This window comes from Pocillopora damicornis, chromosome 1 (genome assembly GCF_964200805.1).
Source record: "Pocillopora damicornis chromosome 1, jaPocDami1.2, whole genome shotgun sequence".
Taxonomy (NCBI): domain Eukaryota; kingdom Metazoa; phylum Cnidaria; class Anthozoa; order Scleractinia; family Pocilloporidae; genus Pocillopora; species Pocillopora damicornis.
Window position 1 is genome coordinate 16,856,607 of NC_142670.1, and position 26,189 is coordinate 16,882,795.

At 37.8% G+C, this 26,189-nt stretch overlaps 2 protein-coding genes and 1 pseudogene across 3 annotated transcripts in view; 1 reads left to right on the plus strand and 2 right to left on the minus strand.

Annotated features, from left to right (window-relative positions):
* Window positions 1-23,000, minus strand: part of LOC149052372 (uncharacterized) — a 39,919-nt gene extending 16,919 nt beyond the window's left edge. Inside the window, exons 1-6 of the mRNA XM_089194811.1 lie at window positions 22,938-23,000; window positions 21,665-21,994; window positions 21,038-21,283; window positions 19,720-19,840; window positions 18,439-18,510; window positions 13,872-13,943 (exon numbers count right to left, since the gene is read on the minus strand). Coding sequence (XP_089050937.1) covers window positions 13,872-13,943; window positions 18,439-18,510; window positions 19,720-19,840; window positions 21,038-21,283; window positions 21,665-21,994; window positions 22,938-22,983 — 887 coding nt within the window. The 5' untranslated portion in view covers window positions 22,984-23,000. The remainder of the gene's footprint in view (window positions 1-13,871; window positions 13,944-18,438; window positions 18,511-19,719; window positions 19,841-21,037; window positions 21,284-21,664; window positions 21,995-22,937) is intronic.
* LOC149052374 (uncharacterized) lies at window positions 22-1,494 on the plus strand. The gene has a single exon (XM_089200606.1). The coding sequence runs from the start codon at window positions 40-42 to the stop codon at window positions 1,492-1,494; it is 1,455 nt and encodes a 484-aa protein (XP_089056732.1). The 5' UTR covers window positions 22-39.
* LOC149052375 (P2X purinoceptor 7-like) lies at window positions 1,687-2,805 on the minus strand (annotated as a pseudogene). Its single transcript, XR_016183292.1, has 3 exons — window positions 2,608-2,805; window positions 2,336-2,468; window positions 1,687-1,866 (listed from the first exon to the last, which is right to left on the minus strand). The product of XR_016183292.1 is annotated as a P2X purinoceptor 7-like (transcript).
* Window positions 23,001-26,189: the final 3,189 nt, after the last annotated feature.

Below are 26,189 nucleotides of genomic sequence, written 5' to 3' on the forward strand. Positions count from 1 at the left end.
CTGCCCGTTAGTAAAAGTCACGATACCATTTATGAGAAAATGTGTTTGTCTCCCAAGTACATAGTATTTGAGGAAGAACTGCTTAAGTTATTTGGCCGCTGTGTTGAATGCGGTGGCGAGGTTCTTGAAAAGGAGCTATTAAAAAAGGGAAGTGCACTTAAAGTAACGACACTTTGTAAAAACTCCCATTCGAAGGAGTGGGTTTCCCAGCCACTTGTTAACAGGGCGGCCGCGGGGAACGTATTGCTTTCAGGTGCTATACTTTTTACAGGAAATACGTTTTCGCGTGTTTCAGAAGTTGCCTCTGCAATAAATCTTGCCTTTCTGAGCAAATCAGATTATCACAACTGGCAGAAGAAGCACCTTTTCCCTGTAATAAATGATCGTTGGCAGCAGGAAAAGGCGGCAGTCCTCGCCGGTCTCTTAGACAGGAACTCAGTCACTCTCCTCGGGGATGGACGTTGTGACTCCCCAGGCTATAGTGCCAAATACGGAACTTACACCATGATGGACAAAGAGAGTGAGAAAATTGTCGATTTCGAAGTTTGCCATGTAAAGCAGAGTACAAGTTCACAGGCAATGGAGAAACGTGGTTTTAAGCATTGTCTTGATCGCGCACTAAATAGTGGCATTCCTGTAGGTGTTGTAGGTACTGACAGGCACACCGGTATCAAGGCACTCATGAGAAGCGAGTATAAGGACCTCGGTGTTGAGCACCAGGTAGACGTGTGGCACTTGACTAAGAACATCAAGTCCAAGCTAGCCACGAAAGCCAAGAAGAAAGAATGCAGGGACCTCTCTCCTTGGATAAAATCCGTCGCAAACCATATGTGGTGGTCAGCGATGACATGTGACGGAAATCCCCAGCTCCTCAAAGAGAAGTGGGTCAGCATCCTCCACCACACGGCTGACAAACACGATTGGGATTCGACTGTGCTGTACAGTCGTTGTGCACATGAGCCCATTTCCCCAAGGGCACATCGTAAAACGAAATGGCTAGTCGCAGGTTCCCCGGCACACGAAGCGTTAAAACACGTAGTGCTAGAGAAGACACTCTTAAAGGATTTGGACCTTCTAACGAAGACCATCCACACAGGGGCCTTGGAAGCGTACCATTCACTCTACAACAAATACGCGCCTAAGCGGCAACATTTTGGATACCTGGGAATGGTAGCGCGTACACAGCTAACTGCTTTAGACCACAATTCGGGCACTGGTCGATCTCAAGCAGAGGCTTCGAGTGGGGAGAAACGATTCCGCTATGTTTATCCTAAGGGGATGAAGGATTGGGTTGTAAGGCCTGTTTTCGAAGAGAAGACCAAGCCGCACGTTACGGAAATGCTATGCTCAGTGTTGGAGATGAGAGACACAGGAGAAGAGCCAGAGCAAGTTCAAGTCCCTGATCTCCCAAAAAACACCGCACCCATTCCGCGCCCACCAAAAGAGGACCTTCTCGCACGGCATGTATCCAGATTTGGAAAAAAATTAAGCTAGTGAAAAAAATAGAAATACAAAAATCAAATAGTCCGCCTAAAATGGCACTAGCATTTACAGTCAGTTTTATATTTTTGGAACAGACTGTTGAAGGTATTTTAATGATTGGAACTGGAGCCGATACCCCTATAGCGACGTGGACCTCCTTGAATGTTTAATAAAAACAAAGACAAGTTTATTAATTAAACGTGACTATCCCGGCCATGAGTCATTGTCCTCGGAATCTTTAAAGCCTGTATAATTTCCGGCTGCATCTGGGTAATTACGTCTTATTGATGCCACAACACACGAAGGAATCACGCGTCTGTTCCCTTACCAAGTCTGTTATAAGTCCACCAAGTAAACTGTCTATAACCTGCCAATCGCATACTCCTAGGAAAAAACAAAAGACATTGATACATGCTCGGAACAGAACCCAGACAAATGCAGTTGAAACAAACAAATTCTACTTGCCAAGCAGGGGCTCATTTGTAATGAGATCAATATCTTAAGCTAACATTGTGTGACAAAGGGAGACTTCCTGAGGTTCGCCGTTTGACTAACGCTCTGTTTACATGTAGAACTCCTTCTTTCAATTTTGTCTCGCCCACGTCCATATTTACTCATAATTTACCTCCATTAGGAAAACAAAGCACACAAACTGAAGAGGTGTGCTGGCTCTTTACAATTAAATATAGCGATGAAGTTCACCCTTCAGACAAAAGACTACAACACCACTTGTATTAAAAGGGCTGACAACACTGCATTTGTTTCTTAGGGTTGCGTCACACGAACTCGTAAACAACTAAAGCGTTTTGTTTGCATGAATTTTGTGAAAAATATTTATTCTGTCGGTGCTTACTCATTTGACGGATAATCTTCAAGTCTGTCATTTCTCACTTGGTGCATGCCAACTAGGGCTGTTCTCAAGACGTCCGCTAGTAAACACACGGGTCCAAATGATCCGTGCTCTGTAATACACTGAAGCTTGTTACCTGCAATTTCAGTGATAGTTCATATCACTCAGTTAGCAGGGTGAAATAAATCCATTGCGGGCACTGCACCGTTCTTTAGTAAAAAAATAAAAAATTATCACTTTAGAAACGAAGATTTTATTTGAGAAGAATTAATTACCTTCCAGATCGAGTCGATCACCTAGTACATCCATTTCTTGGCAGCATATACACTCGTTTTCTGTTGGCATCTCTTGACAGTTGCCACAAGAGCACCATTCGCGATTTCCAAGACGTGAGCGCGTAGATGTTTCTTCTTGTATCTCTTCCTGAGTTTCTTTGTCAACAGAAATTTCTTCTTCTCCTGAAGATGAGCTATGTTGCGGCTGAAAGATGAATGGACGAATGACACCGTCTGGATTAAGATCCAAGTCGAGAATTGAGTCATTATCGCTCTCCTCGCCGCTGTTTTCTATGTTTTCATCCATCTTAGTCGACATTACAACGCTTGACTATTACTACGTCATAGCTACGTCATAATAAAGATGGCGGATTTCAATTCCAAAATGTCAATTTTTTAAACGTAATTTCTGGCAAGAAATACACTTAAAGCTCAAATGAATTGCCAATTATGAAAAAACAAGTCAGAAACTTTTGATATAGGTAAACTTTTTCTAGACCGTACTTCCCCTTTAACTCAGGATGTCAATGCATGCAGAATTTCTGCTGCTGCGGACGTCATACCGTGCAGAATTTCTGCAGCACTGGACGTCAAGGCGTGCAGAATTCCTGCAGCACTTGACGTCATGGGGTGCATAGTTTCTGCAGCACTGGACGTCAAGGCGTGCAGAATTTCTGCAGCGCTGGACGTCAAACCTTGCAGAACTTCTACAGCACTGAACGTCAAACCTTGCAGAATTTCTGCATCATTGGACGCCACACCATGCAGACTAACTGCAGCACTAGGCGTCAAGGCATGCAGAATTTTTGCACGCTTGGGCCGTCAAACTTTGCAGAACTTCTGCAGCATTTAACTTCGTACCTTGTAGAACTTCTGCAGCATCAGAAGGCACACCGTGCATAATTTCTGCAGCATTCCAAACCATGCAGAGTTTCTGCATTACAGTTCGTGATACCATGTCAAATTAAAATGAAAAAAAAAAGCCGCTTAAACGTATTAAGAGCTAATGTCAGCATGCATCAGACAAACGGCGACAAGTCACCCAAAATTTGCTCTCATTTCTACTTTTATATTTTGTGGCCCAATATGTCCTGATAATTGTGAGGGTAATTTTTTTTTTTTGTAAAAATATATTTTAGTTTTCGAGAACTGATTTTTTTCGTTCCACCGCTCAAATATGCAAATTTTCACCGTAAATATTACCCGAGTTCTGTAACCTAGTGTAACGAATATACTTGACCTCCGGTATTTATGTCAACATTATCCTTTGGTTTATCATCTAAACTTAATCCCCTGTCATTATTGAAGCTGGCAAAGTAATTTTTTTATTTTAGTGAATATTTTTGTCCGACATACTCTCCCTATGTCGAATAGTAGCATCAAAGCAAAGACAGTTTTAACAATGATACTTCGATTTTTTATGATATTCCGATATGACAGAATCTACTGAGCTTCGAGCTTTTAAAAGACAAGAAGATGGTTAAAAAGTTACAGTAGAAATTTCCTTGTGTATTTGCATCTTGAGACAAATTCAAAGTCAGGCAAAATTTACTTGCTAGCGACTATGAAATATACATGGTGTACCTACTTGTCGGCACCGTTTGTTGGCTTAAATCACTATAATTTGTAAAGAAATCTAACATCAAACTCTTACCTAGTTTATTTATGATTTTATGAGCTGTTTCGATGATCACGTGATGCTCTACCACATTCTAGCCAGATCTGAGTTCCAGTTTTTATATCTTCTCCATCTTTTTATATCAGTTGTATGACACATATAAATTCAAAGTTTATCAATCTCCGAAATACCAAGAGATGGGTTTTTTTCCTCTTTGCACGATACCTAGAAAAACCTTTCAGGAACTACTGCATTTAGAAAACTAAAGATCCATCAATGATTCCTTTGCCGGCCGAAGTCAAAGCTGGTTACAAAAGTCAATTTGATTGACAAGCTTTACATACTGATTTTGGTAATTATCTGTTGTGTAAGCATCTCATCTTACATGCTAACATGGAAATTTGCTGTTCATTTAAATCGTTCGCTGGTGGAACTTGAGGGTTTAGTTATGGAGAAGACCGAAGTCACATATTTCAAGTCGTTCCCTTGCATAGTTGTAAAAAAGACATTTCAAGTCACTCGCGGAGTTGCAAGTTTTCAGATCCAGATGATGATGTAGAGTGACATAGTGGTGTCCGGCCATTGCAGTGGTAAGGTTAAGTCGATTCCAAAAGTCGATAGGGGAATTGGCAAGCGTGTGTCACAGGTGGTACTCAAGACGTCTGGAAAATTCATACAGTCTGGCTCCGATAAGTAGGCTACTTACCACCGTGAGAAAAATTACGCGTCCCGTCAGACCTAAGTTCTCGATTGGGAACTGGTCAATAGGCTACCAAAAATCCAGACTGAGGCTGAGTTTTCTATACTAATGTCTAAACACTTTGTTGGCTTCCCGCCGTTTGGCAGGACGCGTAATTATGCACACCGTGGTAAAGAGCCCTCCTGCACAAGCTACTAAAGGCTGACAAACTTATTTCTATTCACCTAAAATCACATCAAAATTTGTCCTTGCTAAATTTCAAGTGTGCTGCGCGTATCATCACCCCCGGGGGACACATTTACATAAGAGGGCGGGGGTACGCGCCAGGAATTTTGGAAACGACCCCTACAAAATTATAAAAGGTACCCGAGTCTTATCCGTGTGGGAGTGGCAACAATTGATGTCTACCCCTAAAAGGTACCAATTCAAAAGCAAAAAATTGAAAAATCCTAAAAAATAAAATTCCTTTATCGATGTGCTCTAGAGGCTCTTGTCAGTTCATTAAAAATTAAGTCGTCTTAGTAATGCTTATTTCAGGTGTTTTATTGAGCGGAAAACACCCTAAAACATATCAGCTAGGTCTCTGGCCCGGGTCGTTTAAAGCTGGGTTTAGGTAACCTGGGGTTAGTGTGAAATTTGATTTCAGGTCTGAAAGCTTTAAGAGAAAATTCAGTCGAAATCTTTTTGCTTGCAATTTGATCATTGGATGTTCTAAAAAGAATAGCGAAAATTTTCCCTAAAAGACTTTTGGACAAAGAAATAAAGAAACCTGAGTTAAAATTTAACCCTGGGTTAGGGCTAATCGGCCTTTGAACAACTGGGCCCTGGTTTTTTTGGCCCGTAAAAGGTACAACAAGCATCCTTACCCATTTCCGATCGCCTTCTCCCCCCCCCCCCCCACGTCAGCACCTAAAAACAAAGATTTGCCCCCCAGTGAATTACCCCAGTCGCCTCCAACCTCAAAAATCTAATGTTCCGTCCCTAAGATACCTTTTACATAATTCCCAAACAACTTTCGGTTGGGAACGAAATTAATTTCATACCACATTTACATGCAAGATAATTTAAAATGTAAAAACAATTATTTATGTCCTTTTTTTCTTTTTCTATGCTTTCCTCTTTCCTAACTTACCTAGTATACAGGTATTAGAATGAGTGTTTCGTTCTGGAATGAAAACCCCAATAAACTCAATCAGAAATGACTCGTTTGGGATAAACTTTACTCTAGTATCATGTGGCAACCGGTATGAACTCGTTCTTGAACAAAACTCATTCGGATATCATATAAAAGGCCCCTAAAAGTTTTTATTCCCAGGGCATCACGCTTTGCCCTCCTGTCTAAATACTAAAAAAAGCAACAACCCGCTTTTAACTGCTTCGCTGCCACCGAAACAACGATTAATGACCACAAAAGGCAATATTATTCTAACATTTTTAATTCAACATAAACAAAAATCTCTATACAGGGTAAATATTCATTTATGTCAGTATAAATTATTGCGTGACTAGCTTATGATGTAAATTGGGGAGGGGTAAACACAACGCAAAACCTGGGCTCCTGTCAAAAAGTAATACCTAGGCGTTATGTAATAATCGAAACAGCTAATAAAATCATAAATAAACAAGGCAAGAGTGTTATATTAGATTTCTTTACAGATTGTAGTAATTTATTCCAGTAAACGGTGCCGACAAGTAGGCACACAATCTATATTTCGTAGCCGCCAGCAAGTACATTTTGCCGGACTTTGAGTTCGTCTCAAGATGGAACAACATAAATACACAAGGAAATTTTTACAGCAACTTGTTAACCATCTTTTGTCTTTTAAAAGTACGAAGCTCAGTAGATTCTGTCACATTGGTCATTGTTAAAACTGACTTTGTTTTGATGCTACTTTTCGACATAAGAAAAGTATGTCGGACAAAAATATTACCCAAAAAATAAATATTTCTTTGCCAGCTCCATTAATAACAGGGAATTAAGTTTAGATGATAAAACAAAGGATTATGTTGACATAAATACCGGAGGTCAAGTAAATTCGTAACATGAGGTCACACAACTCGTGTAATATTTACGGTGAAAATTTGCATATTTCAGCGGTCGCACGAAAACAGTCATTTCTCGAAAACTAAAATATATATTCACAAAAAAACTACACCACAATTATTAGGACATATTGGGCTACAAAATTTGAAAGTAGGGGTGAAATCGAGTTTTTGGGCGACTTGCTACAATATTTCAAATTTGTGCGATGGATGCTGACATCCTCTCTTAAGGGTTAAAATCAGACATTATCGTTCCATTCTTAAACATGCAGAGCAGTATGTGTACTTTACCAGATTTAACAATCAACGCAGTAAAAAATTTAACATTAATTTGTATTAGTAAAATGCACCCACGTTTAACTTTCCGTTGAATTATACAAAATGTTGCTCTTTTGAAGCAACACGTTTTCTTAACCCGTGAAAATTGAAGCATTTTGCTTTCATTACATAAGAGAATTTTCTTTGTTTTTTGCCCACATATTACTGCTTTGAAGCCAAAATTTCATTTTGTCTGTAAAAAAGGACGATATTTTGCGGAATCGATATGAAAAATATACCTAAAAGGTCCATTTTTCACGGAAAACACAAAATAGTTTGGAAAGCGTTTTATTGGTGGTACCCTCAGTAATCTGTTACGATGTAATTGTTGTTCTTTTTTCTTTACAATTAAAGCCCGTACAAAACAACCCGTGTGGTATCACGGAATTGGCAAGTACAGCGTAATATTTAAATATCTTCGCAATCGCTTAGAAGTTGCTCGGTCATTCAGAGGTTTGAGAAGCTTGTCCAAAGCACACTCGTATCAGCGTAAAACGAAAAAAACACAGTTATTGACAAAATATAGCTTCATTCCCAGTTCAAATCACAAAATCTCCAAAACCTGCTTTTTGCAATATATTTGCTTCTCTTTTGTACCCGTTTCATTTATTTTTATGATCTTTATAGGTCGTGAGCACGAGAGTTTGTTCCTAATAGTCTCAATTTTTGTTTTAAAAAGACTCCTCTTCAGTTACCACTGATTTCATTATCGACTGCAGTCTGTAGACTGCTGATTTATCCACAATGAATATAAAAATTTTGGCGAGAGAAGAAGGAATTTCGTAAAATGTCGTCTGCGGCACATACTTGAGGAGCCATTTCGAATTCTCGTCCAACCATTATAAACTTCGCGACCGCACAGCTAAAAGGTCTATTGCTAGAGCTGCTCATTTTATGGAGAAAAATTAACGTTCAGGGAGACAAGGAATGGCACATAGTGATGAGCAGAGGTCAAACCAAGGGAGAGGTGGGTCCAAGTGTGCTGTGCATCAACATTGGAGAGAGAGGACCTCTCACTCATTTGGAGATAAAACATTTCTTCTCTGTTCGGTAGATTTCGATTTAAGGTGCCTTCTGCTTAAAAAAAAAAGCAGGGTATAAACTCACAGGTCCAACAGCAAGGTGTTTTGAAAATTTCTCTCTTTTCCTACGTCTCCTCCAATCACTTATTGTTGTAGGTATTACATAAGGCTTTAAGATAAACTGATATGTAGTATCACACCTTGCTGTTTCCTCTTCAAGTAATTAATTTTCCTAAAGTATTTTTGCGGTGAGGCAATAAAAATTCAGTCCATGAAAGACCTCGTTTCTGCAAATGCCTTTTGCTAAAATCAGAGAAGTACATAGCAGCATGATACCGGTCTACAAATGTATGCAACACTGTCCGCAGCCAGCCGTAAACTTGTGCCTTACTGATAACATTAGAGGTGGGGAAACTAAACCACGAACAAGTGCATTTTAATTCGTATTTATTTACCTAAATTTTCCTGCAAAAAACGCAGGAAATGGCATCTCTGAGACCCAAGATGTAAACATTTTCTTCCCCCAGACCCCTTAGCTAAGATGGTCTTCAGCGCTCGAAATTATCTTCTTGTGCGTTCACCTTAAAAATCTCACGCTTCAACTTCTCAAAGAAATCGGAATAATTTTACAAAGAGATAACTAGGTAAACAATAACGCGAAATAATATCCAACAGCGCCACGCTTAGAAATACAAACTTATCAACAGTTCATCGGCGGTTTGACAGTACCGGCGTAATTCGTAATTTCGTTCGTCGCTACTACGTGCATTGAATGAGGCAACAAGGTTTGTCGGATGTAATGTATTAGTACGACCCGTAGAAAGCCAAAATCACGATGACAACGAGACTTTTAAATATCATGATTCCACCGGCGGTGGATTTAATTTATATAAACTTAAAGTAGGGAATTAGACAGGAGTACCGAAAGTTTCGTTTGGCTTTTCGATTTCATTTCGAAATGGCATGATACGTTTTGCCGCAGCTTTAAAGTTAAACCCAGGTTCTTGATGCTTTGTGTCAACCTAAAGACGGGTGTTGAAGAGACTGAACGAACACAGTTATTATTAATTGGGAACACGTTCTTACCTACTAGTCTTCGTTGGTGACTGTCGTTTTGCTTAGTTTGGTTTTTGCGTCTTCGTGACTTTTGTCACCTTTGTTAAATAGTCATCTATTGTGAGCGACTATTTTTCATGACCCAATTGGTAGCAGTATCAGAGTGCCCAATGCACTCTGTAATAACATAACATAGGCACAGCGCGCCCTCTGATTAATCAAAAATCTACTGTAATTTCCTTGTAAAATCAAATAAAACTAAAACATATTCCCGTCCTGCTGTCAAATGGCGCTACTTTTGGCGAATTCCTAAATTTTAATTACCTAAAAGCTTTTGGTTTGGAAGAAACGAGGAGAACACTTTGAACGCCAAAAACAACTACAAGAATTTAACTTTTATAACAATATCTACGTCACCGATTCCTCCTTATAGGCGTTTTAAAGTGAAAGACCTTCAAAAACTCTAGACTAGAGCTCCTTAAACTACTTGCCAAGATCAGGGAAAAACTTGATATGTTCTTGCTTCAAGGAAATTGCACCGGCAAACTATATGCGTTTTCTTTAGATATTTCTGAAAATATTATCTGCATGATATATAAAAAAAAAACCCTTCGGAAGTAGATGTGCCTTCAAGATTTATGGCAATTCCATTTGCTGTCCGCGATTTAAACTTTCATTTAATAGTTTTTGCCAAGTTGAAGCATTCTAAACACTTTGGTAAATTTTTAACAACAACTCCATGACAATTTTGATCCAAGCTGAGACAACTTATACAAATTTTGTTAAAGTAAAAAGTGTACCGCGAGTAAACAAAATACCTGACGACGTTTGAATCAGTACACACGACACACGGCTCTACGTTGTTGTCTTTCGATCACTCAGCCATCATTCGTGGTACGGTTCAGTAATGTTATTAAAGAATTAAAAGTTAAGTCCTCACGATGAATATAAACTCCACAAGTTAAAATCCTACAACTGAATTTATTTTTTACGATAAAAAAAGTTCCGAAAGTTGTTAAAGCTGCTTTCTACGCTTGCAAACTTTGAAAGCTTTCCTTACAGAATATCATGAAGTATTCGTCAGTGGCACGTCATTGTTTATAAATTATTTTCGCGTTCTCTCAACATCCCAAGTGGTTTACATACGACGGCAAAGCAATGCCTAGCTATCCTGGAGTAAAGCACGCGAGATTTGCGCTTTTAGTCGTTGCAGGGTAATAGCAGTTAAAATCAGCTCTTTGTGCTATATTATCTCACTGGTTTCGTATATACTACGAATACGTTTCGGTAGTAGGGTAAGGCTAGAACCAAGGGAAAAATGAACATGTTCTAGCTCCGCAAATCATTTAAAAAGTTGGGCAAACCACTATATACTCTTTATTTTTAGACAGGTTGTGTGCCTTTCACTCCAGGATTTGCATTATATTTTATCAAAGTCCGAGTTTGTTTCCTTTCTTCACGTTGCACGTGAAAGGCTGGTTTAAGTAGTCAACTTAAATTTATTGGGGAAAATCGCCAATGCAAAATCCTTCACAACGGAATTCAGAGAAAAGTTTTTGTTCAAAGTTTTTGTATGATGCCACTTTCATATTCCATTTTATAATACCGCATAAAAATTTCTTTACATTCTATACATTAATAACCTCAAAATCTCTCGTAAAAGAAACAGTTTATTTGATTTAATGCTGTACACACTTCTCATCCACTAACTTTTCCTGCCACCCCTAACAAATTTGAAAAATATTTTACACCCAAAAGGCTTGGAAAGAGGACACAATGGAAACAACCTTGATTAATTTAAGCGCCGGAAAATAATGGATATCAGCAGGGGGAAAAGCGTTCTCCCAATGCCTGGTTTTGTTTCCCATTACAAATCATTATAAGGATTTCTATTTTATGATCGCTAAGTAATTTCTGGGTGTCTTTGGTTTAGTTCAAATGTACCTTATCGAGCGCGACTGTAATTTAGGAAGTTTCGTGTTCTGCTTTAGATATATTCCCTCAGGTCTCATGTTGCTTATATCCCTATATCCACTTTATTAGAAATATGATCAGCAGTAGTCAAATTAAATTACAGTTAGAGCGACCCGGGTATCTCTATAAAAACTTCACAAATCCGTGAGAGTTGTGAGTCATATATTAAGGTCTTTACTAGTGGTGCTTTGTTGCTACTGAGCTTAAGGTAATATGATTCAGAGACGCTCAAATATTAGGTCTAGATTTAGGAAGGATTAGTCGATGGGATTGGTACCCCTTCCTGGCCTCTCAAACAATTTGTTCGGATTAATTAGGTTTGTAAATTTATGGCATACCGTAATACTGATTCATAGACGCTTAAAGATAAATTAAGGGTGCATGACACATTTCTAAATCTCATTTTAAGTTGTTGCACTTCAAGTGTTTTGACTGGCTCATGCAAACTTCGCTGAACTGTTGTAAGCTACGAAGCATTTCTAAAGAGGAAAGACTTAAACTCGAACAATTGGTACCCCTACCAATCTGTTACAACGTAGTTTTTATCTCTTTACCTTTTTTTTCGCAATTAAAGCGCATACAGAACTTCCCGTGTGGGCATGGTATCACGGACTTTCTATTTACATATATTTTGAGTCAGCGTAAACTGAACGCTAGATATGAGATCTCTAAATATCTCCGAGATCGCTTAGAAGCTCCCCATCAACATATGTGACCCTCCACGGGATTTCAGGGAATAAGGTGAACGCAAGCACACGGCACGTTTGCACGCTAAAACAAAAGAACCAGCTTTTAAAACGTTGGCTGCGTATTAATTTCTTGCCTCATTAACTTCGCAACCATTTTCTTGCTTCGCACGGTAGAAACAAAGCAACGTGTTAAGATCTTGCTTGCAACTTTGCGCAATATAACACGGTGACCGTGCCAATTTTACAACACGCCTCTTGAAGTTAAAGTCGCTTTCGATTTGTACTAGAAGTACATCCTAGGCTGTAAGGCTTTTTAGCTCGACGATATGCTTGGCGGAATCGACACTCTATATCTAGTGCGACTTCGGCCGCCAAATCGCCAAACATAAAGTAATATCTCGAGTTGTTATTCATCGTTTAACTTCTTTGTTTGAGTTTTTTCCCTCATTTTCGAATTATTCATTTCCGAATTCCTCATTTTCTTAAAACAGCTTGCAAAACATGGGCCCAACAAAGTCCTTTGCTCTTGAAATCGTGCTGCATGAACTCTTGAAGGTAGCAAGCACAAGCTTCCTAAAATAATAAGAGCGAACGTGTATGATGTAAAGCAGATGGCTACTTCATTGGGGGTGAGCTGTGTTCTCACCTTGTTTGTCTGTTCCGCTAGGGTATCACGCGTGGTATAAGCGGACTTTCTAAGTACATGTATTCTGAGTAATTGTAAGCCTAACGCTAGATATGAGATTTATAAATATATTCGAGAAAGCCTAGAAGCTCCTCAACAACATAAATTATCATAGCTCGGAATGTATGGGTTGTCTCAATTTCCTAAATTTAGTTATTTGGGAACAGTGACCGGCAGTCGACTGCATTTCTTCAAGCGTCAATATCCATGGCTCCGTATTCTTAAACCTACGTTAAGCATGACCGAGCGCTAGACATGAGATTTATAAATCACTTCGGGATCACTTAGTAGTTCCTCATTTGTTAAGTTTTTAGAGAAATTTCCAACTGCCGATCATTCAGTGGTTTGATAACTTTGATCGGCTGTCGATCAGGTAACCAAAGTGTACGAATATATTTACGTGTGACAAAACTAACTTTACAGTTATCGACAAAATATGGCTTCATCCTGTGCTTAAGTCACAAAATCCCCTAACCTCCTTTTTGTAATATATTTGCCTCCCTTTTGTGCCGGCTTCATATATTTTTTCAAGTAAACATTAAAGATCGTGTGCTCGTAAGTTTGTTTTAACAATCTCAATTATTGTTTTAAAAAGACTCCACTTCAGTAGGCGCCCATTTGTATATTATCGCAGTTAATGGAGTGCTGATTTGTCCGTGAATATGAAAATTTCGGCAAGAGAAGAAGGAATTTCGTTCATAAAATGTCGTCTGCGGTACATACTTGAGCATCCATTTTGAATCCTTGTTTACCCATTTCTGTTGCTAGGGCTGGTCATTTTATGAAGAAAAATTAACATTTAAGGAGACGTAGCCATTTCTCGGCGAGATGGTATTCATACCGTCTGACCGACTTTTCACAGTTATGTTGACTTTTACGGTTAAATTTAAGCAGTCATAAAACACCAAAGATAGTGCTGAATAAAACTAAAAAAGTTAAAATGTATTGGTATAAATCTATAGTTTTTGAAGTTCTCATGATTTGCTTAATAGTGTTGAGCAGAGGTCAAAACAAGGGAGAGGTGGGTTCAAGGGTACTGTGCATCAGCATTAGAGGAAAGAGGAAATATCGGTCATTTGGAGATTAGGCATTATTTGTCTGTTCGGTAGCTTTGGATTTCAGGCGTCCTTTGAATATATAAAGAAGGGTATAAACTTACAAGTCCGATAGCAAGGTGTTTTTGCTAAATATGTCTGATGGTAATCCCTTCAACTGATTGTTGTCCAGCCGCCTAACAAAAAATCATTTAAAGGCGGTATTTAGTAGGTTACACCAATTAAAGAAGGTTAGGAAACACACAAAATGCTTGCAGACTTTAGCGTCGATAAAGCGATGCTTACTTTTTAGTCAGAGATGAGAAAAGGAGCCATACTGCAGAACAAAATGACTTTGAGGGTTTTTTATTCGAAGCATTGAAAACAACTGAACACTTTAAAATTCCTCTCTACCCCCTCCGTATCTTCCAATCACTCATTGTTGTAATACATAAGGCTTTACCATACAAACTTACATGTCGTGTAGACCACTTCATGAGCCAGGCGACGATGATTTGTTGTAAGGTGGGGGGGGGGGGGGGTTATGGTAGGTAATTAAAAGATACCAAAAGAAGTTTGAAAGGGAAAAGTATTGGATCAAGAATGTGTGGAATAGACAGACAATCGAAGACATATATGTTATTTGCCGGCTGGGAGGTCCGTATGGTGAAAAACTGTGACCGAGGTCTTGAAAATACTGCCCGAGGCCGTAGGCCGAGGGCAGCATTTTCAAGACCGAGGTCACAGTTTTTCACCATACGGACCGACCCTTAGCCGGTAAATAACATATTTATTGTTTTTTAAACTTGACGAAATTCTTTCCAAAAGAACCCGAATGATTTAGGGCAGTAAATACGGCAAGATCTTCCATAAACTGAACAATTTTTGAGTGAGTAAATGGTAGTTAAAATAGCGGTGATGCAAATTAAAGAGAGATGCCTCAGCGAAACATTTTCATTTTCCGTAACGATAAAAATGATTTAAAAGGCTTCCAAACAAACTTTGAAACATTATTTTTACAAGTATCTGCCACAATCTGACACCTGTCAATTAGAGAGCGCGTAAGAAAAAAAAGCGCAAGAAGATTTGAAAAACAACGGAACTAGTTTGGCAAGGATTGTCACGACAATGTTTTCTTCAAAAACAGTCAATGATATAACGGAAAGTATTATTCACTCTCATCGACGATTCATTCATGTACGAAGATTTACCTCTGTTCATTAAGTAAACGGCGAGGAAAGTAATTGTGAGTAAATTCAAATTTTTTATTTTGAAGTTGTGAGAGTTTGCTCGTTTGTTTGCTGCAACGGCGTGTGTAAATCTGGTCTTTCCTCCACAAAAACTGAATTCGAACGGCACACTCCAACGAGACACAAGGGGATTTAATGCGGCCTTTTCTCAATAAATTCCTTCAGTTTCTGTTGTGCAATTTATGGTCCAAATGTCCAAATTGAACGGACTTTGAAAGACTCACCAAGAGCGTATATTTATTGTCGAACTGAAATTAAAACTTCGCTCGCTCTTTTACTACGAACAAATTGTTTGAGAAAATTCAGACATTAAATGAATGAAAGTTCCATTGTTCAGTTTACCTGTAACCAAATACCTCACGTTTTAACTTTCTAAGTACTTTTTGTGAATGATTAAAATCAATTGCAGACGGTTTTTAGGCCGCTTGTCAACCGACGTAATGACACCATTGCCTATACAAATTCATTCTGAAACCAATATTTTTTTGTCAACTAAATTGATTTGAGAGAGAGAAAGAGAGGATTCATAAGTCGGCTTGAGGTAGTGACCGATGTGTTTGCTTAAAAATACTGCCCAGCGGGCAAAACGAGGTATATTTATGAAAAATGGCAACGAAATTTGAGATGGACAGGGCGACTCACGAAAGCGTTACCGTGGCCCGTGGGCAGAGATAGGAAAATACTGACCGGGTAAAGAACCAATCAGATTGCAGGATTCGTTACCGTGCCCTCTAAAAAAACAATAATGTATATTATTTATTTTCAGACAAGTTTTGTGCCTCTTCGGTCCTGGATTTGCTTTGGAATTTAACCAAGGGTTTTGTTTCCTTTTTTCAAGTTCCACGTTTAGGCTCGTTTACGTAATAAACTTAGGTTTGTGAAAAAAATCGCCAATCCAAAGTAGTTCACAACGTGATTAGAAAAGGTTTTTGTTATAAAGTTTTCGTTTGAGGCTACTTTCATATTCTGTTTTAGATCACATCGTTCAATTTTCTTTGCAGAAAACTTTCTATACATTTATTAGCAACATAATCAGCAGAAGCTAAATAAAACAGTTTTCAGAATTCGTTAAAGGTATTTGCTGACACAGTGGAGAACGCTGAAGGAGTGCTCTGATTAGCTTCTCTAACTCAGAATTTTCTTAGGTTTCACCATTCGTAGACTTGCTCGGGTTCGAGCTCGAAAGCATTATAGTCGTTGCAGGAATATATGGGCGAAAATAATCATTTTTTGCTATGCTGTCTCACTGTTTTAGGACAAGAAGACAGTCGAGGCATTATTTTCCGATTCGATCGGTAAAGTTCTTGACAAGTAAACACCGTCTGGGATTTGCGCTCGAAAGCATTTCAACGTTGTAGGAATAAATTAATTAAAATAATATTTGTGTACTATATTGTCTACTGGAGAACAAAGTCATTTAAGAAAAAAAGTGAAAAAGACCGTGTTAGATCCTGATGGTTAAAGCGAACGATATTTAGAGGGCTTCGAAAAATAATGTTGTAACTAAGTCTTCATGTTCCTCTTAGCTATACGAAATATTCAAGAAGGATTGATTCGTTGAAAATATTACTCTTGAATGATCTTTCTGACACTTATTACCACATAGAGCAACAGGTCAAATATAGATTTCAGCTCTCTTCGTTTGACCTGACCCTGCGTTGAATTGTAGCACGGTGCACATATATGCTGGACAACGTCACGTTATCGTATAGTTTTTCAAGAAATTGCTCTCTTTTAATGATGCATCATGTGGCATTTCTCTGTTCTTATATAAATACTTATCACCGGAAAACTTGAACTTAAGCAGTGTAACTGTTAAAAAAAATATATATATATATATCGCAGCATTGCCTTCTTTACACTGTGTTTTCTTCGGTAATGCGTGTAACAAACAACAAAATTTCCTTGAACCAAATCATTTTTAAAAGAATATTTCCTAATCCAAGTGTTGGTCACGTTTTCTTGGGATGTAGAAAATACGCACTTGAGCTTCCTTTTTTTTTTCTTTGCTATTTTTTTCTCTGAGAAAAAACTGGCAAGGATGATCAATTTGTTGGAAAAAAGCTATCAATAATGTAAGAATGAAAACTGTGATGCAGAGTACTATTGACGTCTGTGCTCGCCGAGTGAAATTCAGGTACAGGTGGCCCAAGCTCTATATGAGAGAGAAGTATTTTACGGGAGTTTAGGCTCCGCTCTGTAACTCTTCAGCGAGAATTTTAAATGACCAGCATTTCTAAAGTCGTGCGAACTCGCGGTAAGAACTGTGAAACTCGGAGACCATTACGACACGGTCGCCTTGGACGCGAGTCAAAGCAGCCCATAGTCGAACATACTAGACCAAGAATGACACTCAGTCGTCCGTAAAAAGAAAACGATTAGTGGAAATCCCGCCCTTAAAAAGTGTCCATAAGTCTTTGGCAGAACTTCTATGGATCGAATATATTCCGATAAAATCGAAGACAACTATCTGGCTTTCGCGCTGCAGCGTATCGAAATTGTCGCTATCTACGGCGTAAATAGCAACACACAACATAAAATCGTTGCATGGTATAATATACTGAAAAGATTATAAAAGGAAAAAAATAATAGAAATTAAGACTTTAGAGCAAGCTCTTCTGTATCGCGATATATCTAGCTTTTCTTTGACATCTACAACCACAACCACAACCTCCTGTTTTTACGCCAGGTTGGAAGGAATACATCGATAAATCAGAAATCGCATTGTGCTGTTAATAGCAACATCAATCAACCTAAGGGTTTAGAAGTTCGTCATTCTTTGAAAAAATAGACTATTTTATCTCAATCTCTTACTATTTTACAACCCGGTCTCCATTTCTCTGAGCCGATAGTATGTCTATCGGAAGGCTATGCAGCTGGTTGTTTACTCAACCACATATCAAAAAATTGATCCAACCACGTTTAACAAGAACGGGTTATAATGCTGATAAAATATGCTTGAGCTATGAGCATCCAATCATCACATTCTTGGAAAAAATAATTCCATTGAATTTTGTCTTAAAACTTTCAGATCTGAAATCAGTTTCAAACTAATCATGGGTTATCTTAACCCAGCTTTGAACAACCTCGCCCAGTAGATTAAGTAAAAGGGTCTTGGTTAACAATCAAAGTTGGTTATTGCTCTTGCGAACTTACTGTGGTCAATCTCATTAAGATGTTGCTACATATGAGTTAAATAGACGCAGTTGGTAATGCGAATTTATGAGGCTGTTAATTAATCAATGGAACGAGGAAACGAATCTTAGCTTACAGCCATCCCAGGTGAGAAATGTTACTGTGTTGAATACGCAATGGCTTTCAAAGCAGCTAATGACGAATACTTATAGTTATTAGCGACATATCATTGTCATTCCCTGTTAGGATATCACTGCCCTTTTAAATTGAAATGCACACGGTACAGATTTGTTTAATCTTAGCTTACAGCCAAGCCAGGAGAGTATTGTTGCTGAAAATATCTTGTGATAAGTCGTTCAAATGGTTGTTACTCAAGTTCCTGTTAGAAAAAAATTGATACAACTGTGTTAAATACATACGGTTTTCAATACTCTTGAAAGATACTTTTATAAAGAGATTAGAGACCGCTTTTATTCCAAAGTCTTTGTTTCACCTTCGCACGAATTTTCCGCTTCAAGAACCCATTTTTTTTTTAGATGTATTTCGTAGATCAAGTTATCAAACTAATGAGGATGAAAAAATGGTAGTAGATTCAGCTATGGACAAATAATCAACTTTCCGCAGCTAAATACGTGTATGATTGCATAGATCATGAACCAGTGATCTACAACCATTTCTTGTTCGAAATAACTTGGCGGTGAACGACATAGTACAGAACGTAATAACTTGAAAATGTCTCAAAGGTTTTGTTACTTATTTCAATATTAATAATAACAAAAAAAAGCAACTTAAGAAAAACGGCATTCAGTAGTAAACTCTTCCAGATGTACGCACCGAACAGTTTTACTCAAAATCGTCCGTTGTACACCAGAAATGGATAAATTGCATTATTGTTCCAGCCATTTCTCAGTGGGATGGCATTCATACTATTAGACCTACTTTTTCAAAGTTATCTTTGACGTTTAAGGCTATATTTGAGCAGTCATATAACACCAAAGATAGTTCTGAATATAACTAAAACAGTTAAAATAAATTGGTATATATCTACGTTTTTTGAAGTTCTCATGATTTGCTTGATATTTCAGTTTCTAAGGGCTTCCTATGCATTAAGTACCAGGTATTGCGAGCAGAAACAGAAAGCGTGCTCCGCCGTTATTTTTCACATTCTACAATTTTTTTTTCGATTCCACTTTGCCTTCACGAAGTCACGAAGTACTGCCTTATTGTTTAGCTTTGTTCTTGTTTTGTGACCTGCTGACATGGACGTTAAGATATTTCTTAGTGTAGCCACGAGGTTACAGCTTTGAGTTTACAAGTACAGTTTTCCTTTTACATGGCTCGAGAGACTCGGGAGATTGTAGTTCGGGTTAGGAATGACCCCCGTAGCAAACCTACGTTCAAAAAATTCAATATTGAAGAATTTCCGGTCATTGACGTCGAAGTCACCACCAAAAGGCTGGTGTAAGATTGATTTAGAAGTCGCTCTTACTCAGTTAAGATGAAGAATAAGATTCATTCGCTTCGTAATCTGCAGTTTAGTCTGCAACTTAAATAGTACCTCAACAATTGATCTCTCGCTAATACTCACAATGCTGCTGTGGTGAGGGGAATTTTCCACGGAAACGACATCAATTCTTTTCCTGCACAGTTCACACGTAACAGATTGTATGTTCCCTTCAACATGCGGCACTCACAAGGGCCTGGGCACTCTGAATATTAGACAGTAAATATTGTTCATATAGTTAAATCGCTAAAAAATGTGTAATATGTCATCACTGAGTTTGCCTTTCAAAGAGAAAACTAACTTATTTTATAGCATTGAGGAAGAAAAAGAAAGTCGCTTTCGAATGATAGTTTACAACGGAATGCACGAGATGAACTTTTAAACTTAGGCATTTAAATTTGCGAAATTTTTCAACTTTAGAGCATCTTCTTTAAACTCATTACTAACATACTCTTATCATTGTCAGCATTTAGAGAAGTCAGAATTTAAGCTAAAACAAAAAAAAATTCATCAAACTATAGCAGAGGGGAGAGTTTCCTTCTGAGAGGCTGAACAATGCTAAATAACCAGAATAACTAAAAAATGGGTCTCAGCTTCATACGTGAGAAAAGATTGATGTTTCTATTGCGTGAATTAAAAAGTGGATATGATGAAATGCTGCTTACAAACGGTATGACAAAATTAATCAAGAAAAATTAGTTCAAAAAATTGAAAACTAAAATTACCAAAACTAATCAAAATAAATGATTTCTTTAACTCTCACGAGTGACCAAGAGAGAATTTCTCCCCACAATATCCATACAATTTCAAGCGAACAAGTGATGATAATAAAGAGAGATATCAATAAAGGGGTTATTAGTTGATCCAGTAACAAATTCTCAGAACTAAGATCATAGTAACTGTACCGCAGTTAGTAAATAGAATTACTAATGAGATCTTGGAAGTGAGAGAGTTAATTGAAACAAACTTTGTAAAATAAACATCGTGCAAAAATCCTTTCTGGTCGCAGGCAGCCCATTTGGCAATTTACAAAGCGGGGCAAACCAAAAAACAAATCCAGTGAGTAGCAGGGTGGACAGCTTGAACCTAGACCACTAGATTACAAACTTTGCACCATAACCACTCTACCAAACTTGCCTCTTTCCAAAAAAAGATTGTCATTTTGATAGATTTGATCAAAGAAAGCTTAATTTGAAAGAAGAACTGTCTAAAATATTGATAATCTATCGCAGTCTAGAAGAACGGGGCAAATTACGAGAGCGACTACACGAGGGCGGAGAACCGTGGAGGAGAGATACTAAGAATTAACAAGATGCAAATAAATTAATCAAATAGTACACATTTAGGCATCCAATTGAAAACTGATATAGTTCCATTACACTAGTGTAAGAAATAAACTCACCTTCAATGCTGAGGCTGATTTCTCTCCTTGATACGTTATTATCTCTTCGTACCTCGCAGCTGTAATTCACATTCTTTTCTGCAGCTACAAGCTGATGTCTTACACTGGTACTATTTTGAACAACAACACCATTTTTTCTCCATACAATGTATGGAGCTGGCGCACCTTCCACCGGGCACCACAGGTCAGAGGTTCTGTTCGAAAATACAGTCTGTGTCTTGGGTACTTGGATCATGGTGGGTGTGGCTACATTAGGTAATTGATTAAAAAGAACACATATTATGTATCATACAGAACAAGCAAACCGCAGGCATAATATGTGTGGTAAATACATTTTGTATGGACAACCGTTTTTACTCCAAAGTCACGGAGGACTTCTGTCGGTCTCGTTCTTAGTCTGTTTCTCTTTGTCTCTATCTGTGGCTGTTCGTCTGTCTGGTTGTATACCTGATACAAAGCTACTTAATACGGGAATAAATACTGCTATATGTGAAAAAAAACGCAATAGTAATGTAAGCCGACGTTATATGTCCTGAATAAAAATTGTTATGTCGTGAAATTACAGTTGAATTTAAAGACTCTAACCAAGTGCCTTAACGGTGATTAACTTAGCAAGAAATATCTTACCTCTTTGATTGAAGGATTTTTCCGAATATTTTGCAGTCAAATTATGTCTGTCATCAGGGAAAAAACCCAACCACAAATACCGTCCACTGGATCGCACTACAGTAGTTTTGTGATCTCCACAGAATACACCAAGAACGTTGGCTGACCGATCATTGCCGTCACGAATCTCAAGATAGTGATCCTGTAGACATGGTCGAGGATTCCACCCGTAGCTGCGCATGGTAAACTTTAGTTCCACGTAGTGTCCTTTTGGAGCTGAGAGAACATGTGTACTATAAAACCAAGGAACTCTCTTCCATCCTTTTACTTGTTGAGGATATTTCAAAAAAACTGCAGCAAATGCAACAAGCTAATTACTTTGCTTATAAAAAGGAAAGTTTGATAGATATCGTAGGTGAAGGCTTAATGGTATATACCAAGAGAAAGAAAAAGTCTGCAGGTTTACATAACAAGGGCCGCCATTTTAGACCTCAGCTGATCTCGGTCTTACAAGTATCACTGATCCACTAATCAGATATCAGATCAATAAACTTCAAAACATCTATCGCACGACTGCAAAATAAATTCTCATTCAGATCTCGAGTTCAACGGGCTTGAGATAGCTATTACAAAACTGAGTCTTCCATTCTAACCAAAAACTTACTAACGCTTTACATTTGCAGCTACTTTTACTGAGAAAAGTGTTTCAGAAGATAAAGGAAAGTGGTTTATTAATGCATTAGAGGAATAATTTGTTGACTTCATCTTATTCTAGCACTTTACTTTGAAGTTTGATTGTATAAGGTAAATGCAGTGGCAATGTTTTTGACAGGTTCAGTCTCGAGCTCAAAGTAGGACTAGGTAAACGTTTCGGACCACTTTCTCTCACCACCGAACAAGCATGCACAACATGTTGCATGCCTAGAAGCAGTTTGATATTACACGCGGGTATGAGAAGTTTTCATCCCACGTGATTATTACATTACATTTAAGCACTGGCATATATTGCAGTTCAAGAAAGCCTGACATAACAATTGCCAACAGATCCTCATGCCCACCTTGCAGTTTTTCTTGTCGCTCTATCCATCCATTCAACCTTGCACTCTCCTCCCTTCCTCTCCTCTTTTCCTCCCTTTACTCGCCCTTTCCCGGGCCTTCCCAAGCATTCTACTCTTCCTCCCCTCCCACACTACCCATGAAGGGCTCCCATTCCCTCCCACATGTCAACAAATGCAAATATTTATCATTTTAGTAAACACTTTCGACAACAGTTGTGAACAACTGAAGGGCTTACCGAAAAGGAGGATGAAACTCCACTTAGCCATTGAGGGTACCATCATGACGTGTTTCAGTTTGTTTTCTGCAGAAGAAAAGTTAATGTCTCAATTTGTTTCTTTCATCAAAAGTGGTTAGTAAATTAAATCTTTTCGAAGCAGCTCGATGTTTTATACACAAGTTTCTGGAGTGAACTCTTGAGGTTTTAATGAATTTGTCTCCATCGGCTACAGAACGAACGTATTTCAAAGTAAAACAGAAAAAACCTCAGACTATCTTGACACTTGCTGGAAAGTTGAATTTAAAAAAGATAGTCATTGTTTAACTCTGCTGAAAATTAAGATGTTGTTTTTCCATTGCTCATCAACAATACTTTTCATAACCTGCATTAAACAATCGAAAGAAAAAACTCCTTTTTGTCCTAGAACATTCCCCTTTGTAATCTAGAATAATAAAAAGAAGATCGCGTTAGTTGCATTATGACTCATGAGAAAAAAATTACTTCAAAACTAATAAATACAGCCACCATGGAGCTTTACCCATTGTTCAGTCATGCATAGCTAAAAATTCACGTACTCTATAAGTGGCAATGTATGTTAAGACCTGGTAAAAGGAAAGGAGTAATTTTGTCGTCTTGTCTGGTAGCTGCTATTCATACTTCGTAGAACATTTGAATATTGTGATAAAAATTTTGGTTTATTCTCAACTGATAAACCTGATATTCAACTTTACATTGAACTTTTAGATAGGTTTAACTCCCGAAAAATTTCAATTCGTTCCTGCATCTTACTCATTGATAAATTTGTTTCAACATTTTTGTGCCTGTTATTCACAAGAGGGAAAAAATTTAACAGTTTATTTAATAATACTGCTGTCATGGATTGAGCACATATCCTGATGCATCAAAAATGGACAATTTCATATGAAACCGAGTTAATTCTATTTGAAGCATTATCTTAGCGAGAATGGAGGCATTAGTTTTTAGCCAATGAGTTGCATTTCATAACAACGGACCTTTGAGCTATGGTAAAAGAGATTGAAATGAAAAAAAATGTTTATTTTCCTTTTAATCGAAAAGAGGTGATAGCGTTTTCCCTCGAATGACTAAAATTTAATTTTTTTATCGTAGTGTTAGCGTAGTCTCCGACTTGAAAGTCGGAGACTGCGCTAAGATCTCAGTTAGTACGACCAAAGGACGCTGTCGACCCGGCTAAACAAGATGGTGTAGTTTACAGGATTTTCTGTGAATGCGGCAAGGTATACATCGGAGAGACTGGAAGACCTATTCAAGACAGAATTAAGCAGCACGATCGAGACATCCGACTCGCCCGTACCGAGACCTTCGCCGTTTTAGAGCGTGCCCACAACACCGGACACAAGCCACTCTGGAACGACGTAAAGTTTATTGATCGTGACCCTTATTACTACACGCACAGAGTCAAAGAGCCAATTCATATAAGACTTCACCCTAACAAAATAAAAAAAAAACAGCTAATCAGAGCAGAGCATCATGCTTTATAAGATCACGGATGACCAGTCGACCTAATCGCCTGAAGAAGACTAACAGTATGCAGTCGAAACATCGCGATCTACATCAAACGTGACAACATCGTGAGACAAACGAAAAAGTTGGCTTTTATTATTATTCACCACGATGAATAACCACAACCTTTTTCACGAAATTGACCGACATTTATTTCTTCTGAATTCTAAAAGATGTGCGTGATTAGAATTGACGCTTCATCTTCAAAATTTACATTATTAACGACACTAATTTCTAATTCTCTGGTCGATTAAACGCGTCATTAGGGACCAAGGTTAAAAAAAATCTCTCCTCTTTCAAATGTCTTTTTGAGTGATGAATCATATGATGAATCTCGTTTTTCCCACTACCCTCTTCCCTGAGAAAACGTCGGTATGGTTGGGAGAATTAAGAATTTATTGTTTGGAAGTAAACAGTTATAAAGTTATTTAAATACTGAAGGTTATCAAAATTCTAGTAGTTTTTATATCGTCCTAAAGAGCATGTGAACAAACTGTTTTTCTTTTTCTTTTTTTTCTTATTTTAGTTCCTTTTAATTTCATTGATGCTGACGAAAGAAATGCGAACGTTGACAAAAAAAAAATTGAAAATTAGTAATTTTTAGAACCCGCATCATCCGCAAGCCGACTGCTTCTTGTCTCCAACTCAGTTTTCATTTGACTTTCAAATTTTTGGGTTTACCAACTGATCGCCAATTTTTCCTTTTTTTTTTGTTTTGATATCTTAAATGTAAAACAACAATTCAAAGTGGACACTCCTGTGCAGATTTTTCCACTCTGAAGTCCGAAGATCTCACCGCCAAATCTTGTTGTGTTTCTCAAAGCATTTGGACATTTTAACAAGTTCATTGTTCTTGATTCTCGTCAGTAGTTTATACAACATTGTAGTAATGTTCATAGAGAGAAAATAATTTTTGATCAGTTTTACAGAAGTGCTATGTTTCCTTTGTTGTGAAACCACTAGGAAAGTTCATCGCAGAGTTCATGTTTCGATGATTTCACAGAACCTAAAGAAACTAGACGGATCGAATAACAGACTATACGTTCCAGAGATAAATAGTGAACAATGAATATTCCGTTAGAGTACAAAACCAACACGTATTCATCAACAGCATCGACATCTGTACCGGAAATGAAGTTATTTTGCGATACACAGAAAAAACTGCTCATCGTCTTTAAATCAACTTTTTTTCCCCAAGAAGGATAAAATAATTGACTACTTAGTGTAGAGGAGAAAGCTACAAAGCTTTCACATTAAGTACCTGATCATATTCAAAGATAACTATCGTTTGACAACTGACGTTTTCATTAGTTCGCACCAATATTCAACTTAAAAATGCAGATGATGCCATTATTGACGCACAAATTTTCAGATCAGAAATTTTTGTTTCGCCGTGTATATAAAAGACGATTTTTTGTGTTAATTCTTTGAAACCGGATCTCAAAAGTTATATGATATTGTCCTGTGGTTGAAATATTTTTCTTACATCAGTTACTCTCTGTTAGGAAACAAAAAGTTGAAACAAAGGTGGATGTAGTTTAAATAATTATTATTACTATTTTCATTATCATTTATTACTCTTATGTTATTATCTGCAGCGTACCGAGTATTAATGCATAAAAATATTGCCCCAGTAGGTGCAAAACATAACCTATGCTGTTCTGTCGAAATTTAATACTGAAAAAGTTGAGGTCTTAAAATTTCCTTTTACTTTCATTGATGTTGAGG

Excerpts from the sequence above, each read along its gene's own strand:
- LOC149052374 (XM_089200606.1), top strand. The coding sequence starts at position 40 with ATGTGTTTGTCTCCCAAGTACATAGTATTTGAGGAAGAACTGCTTAAG.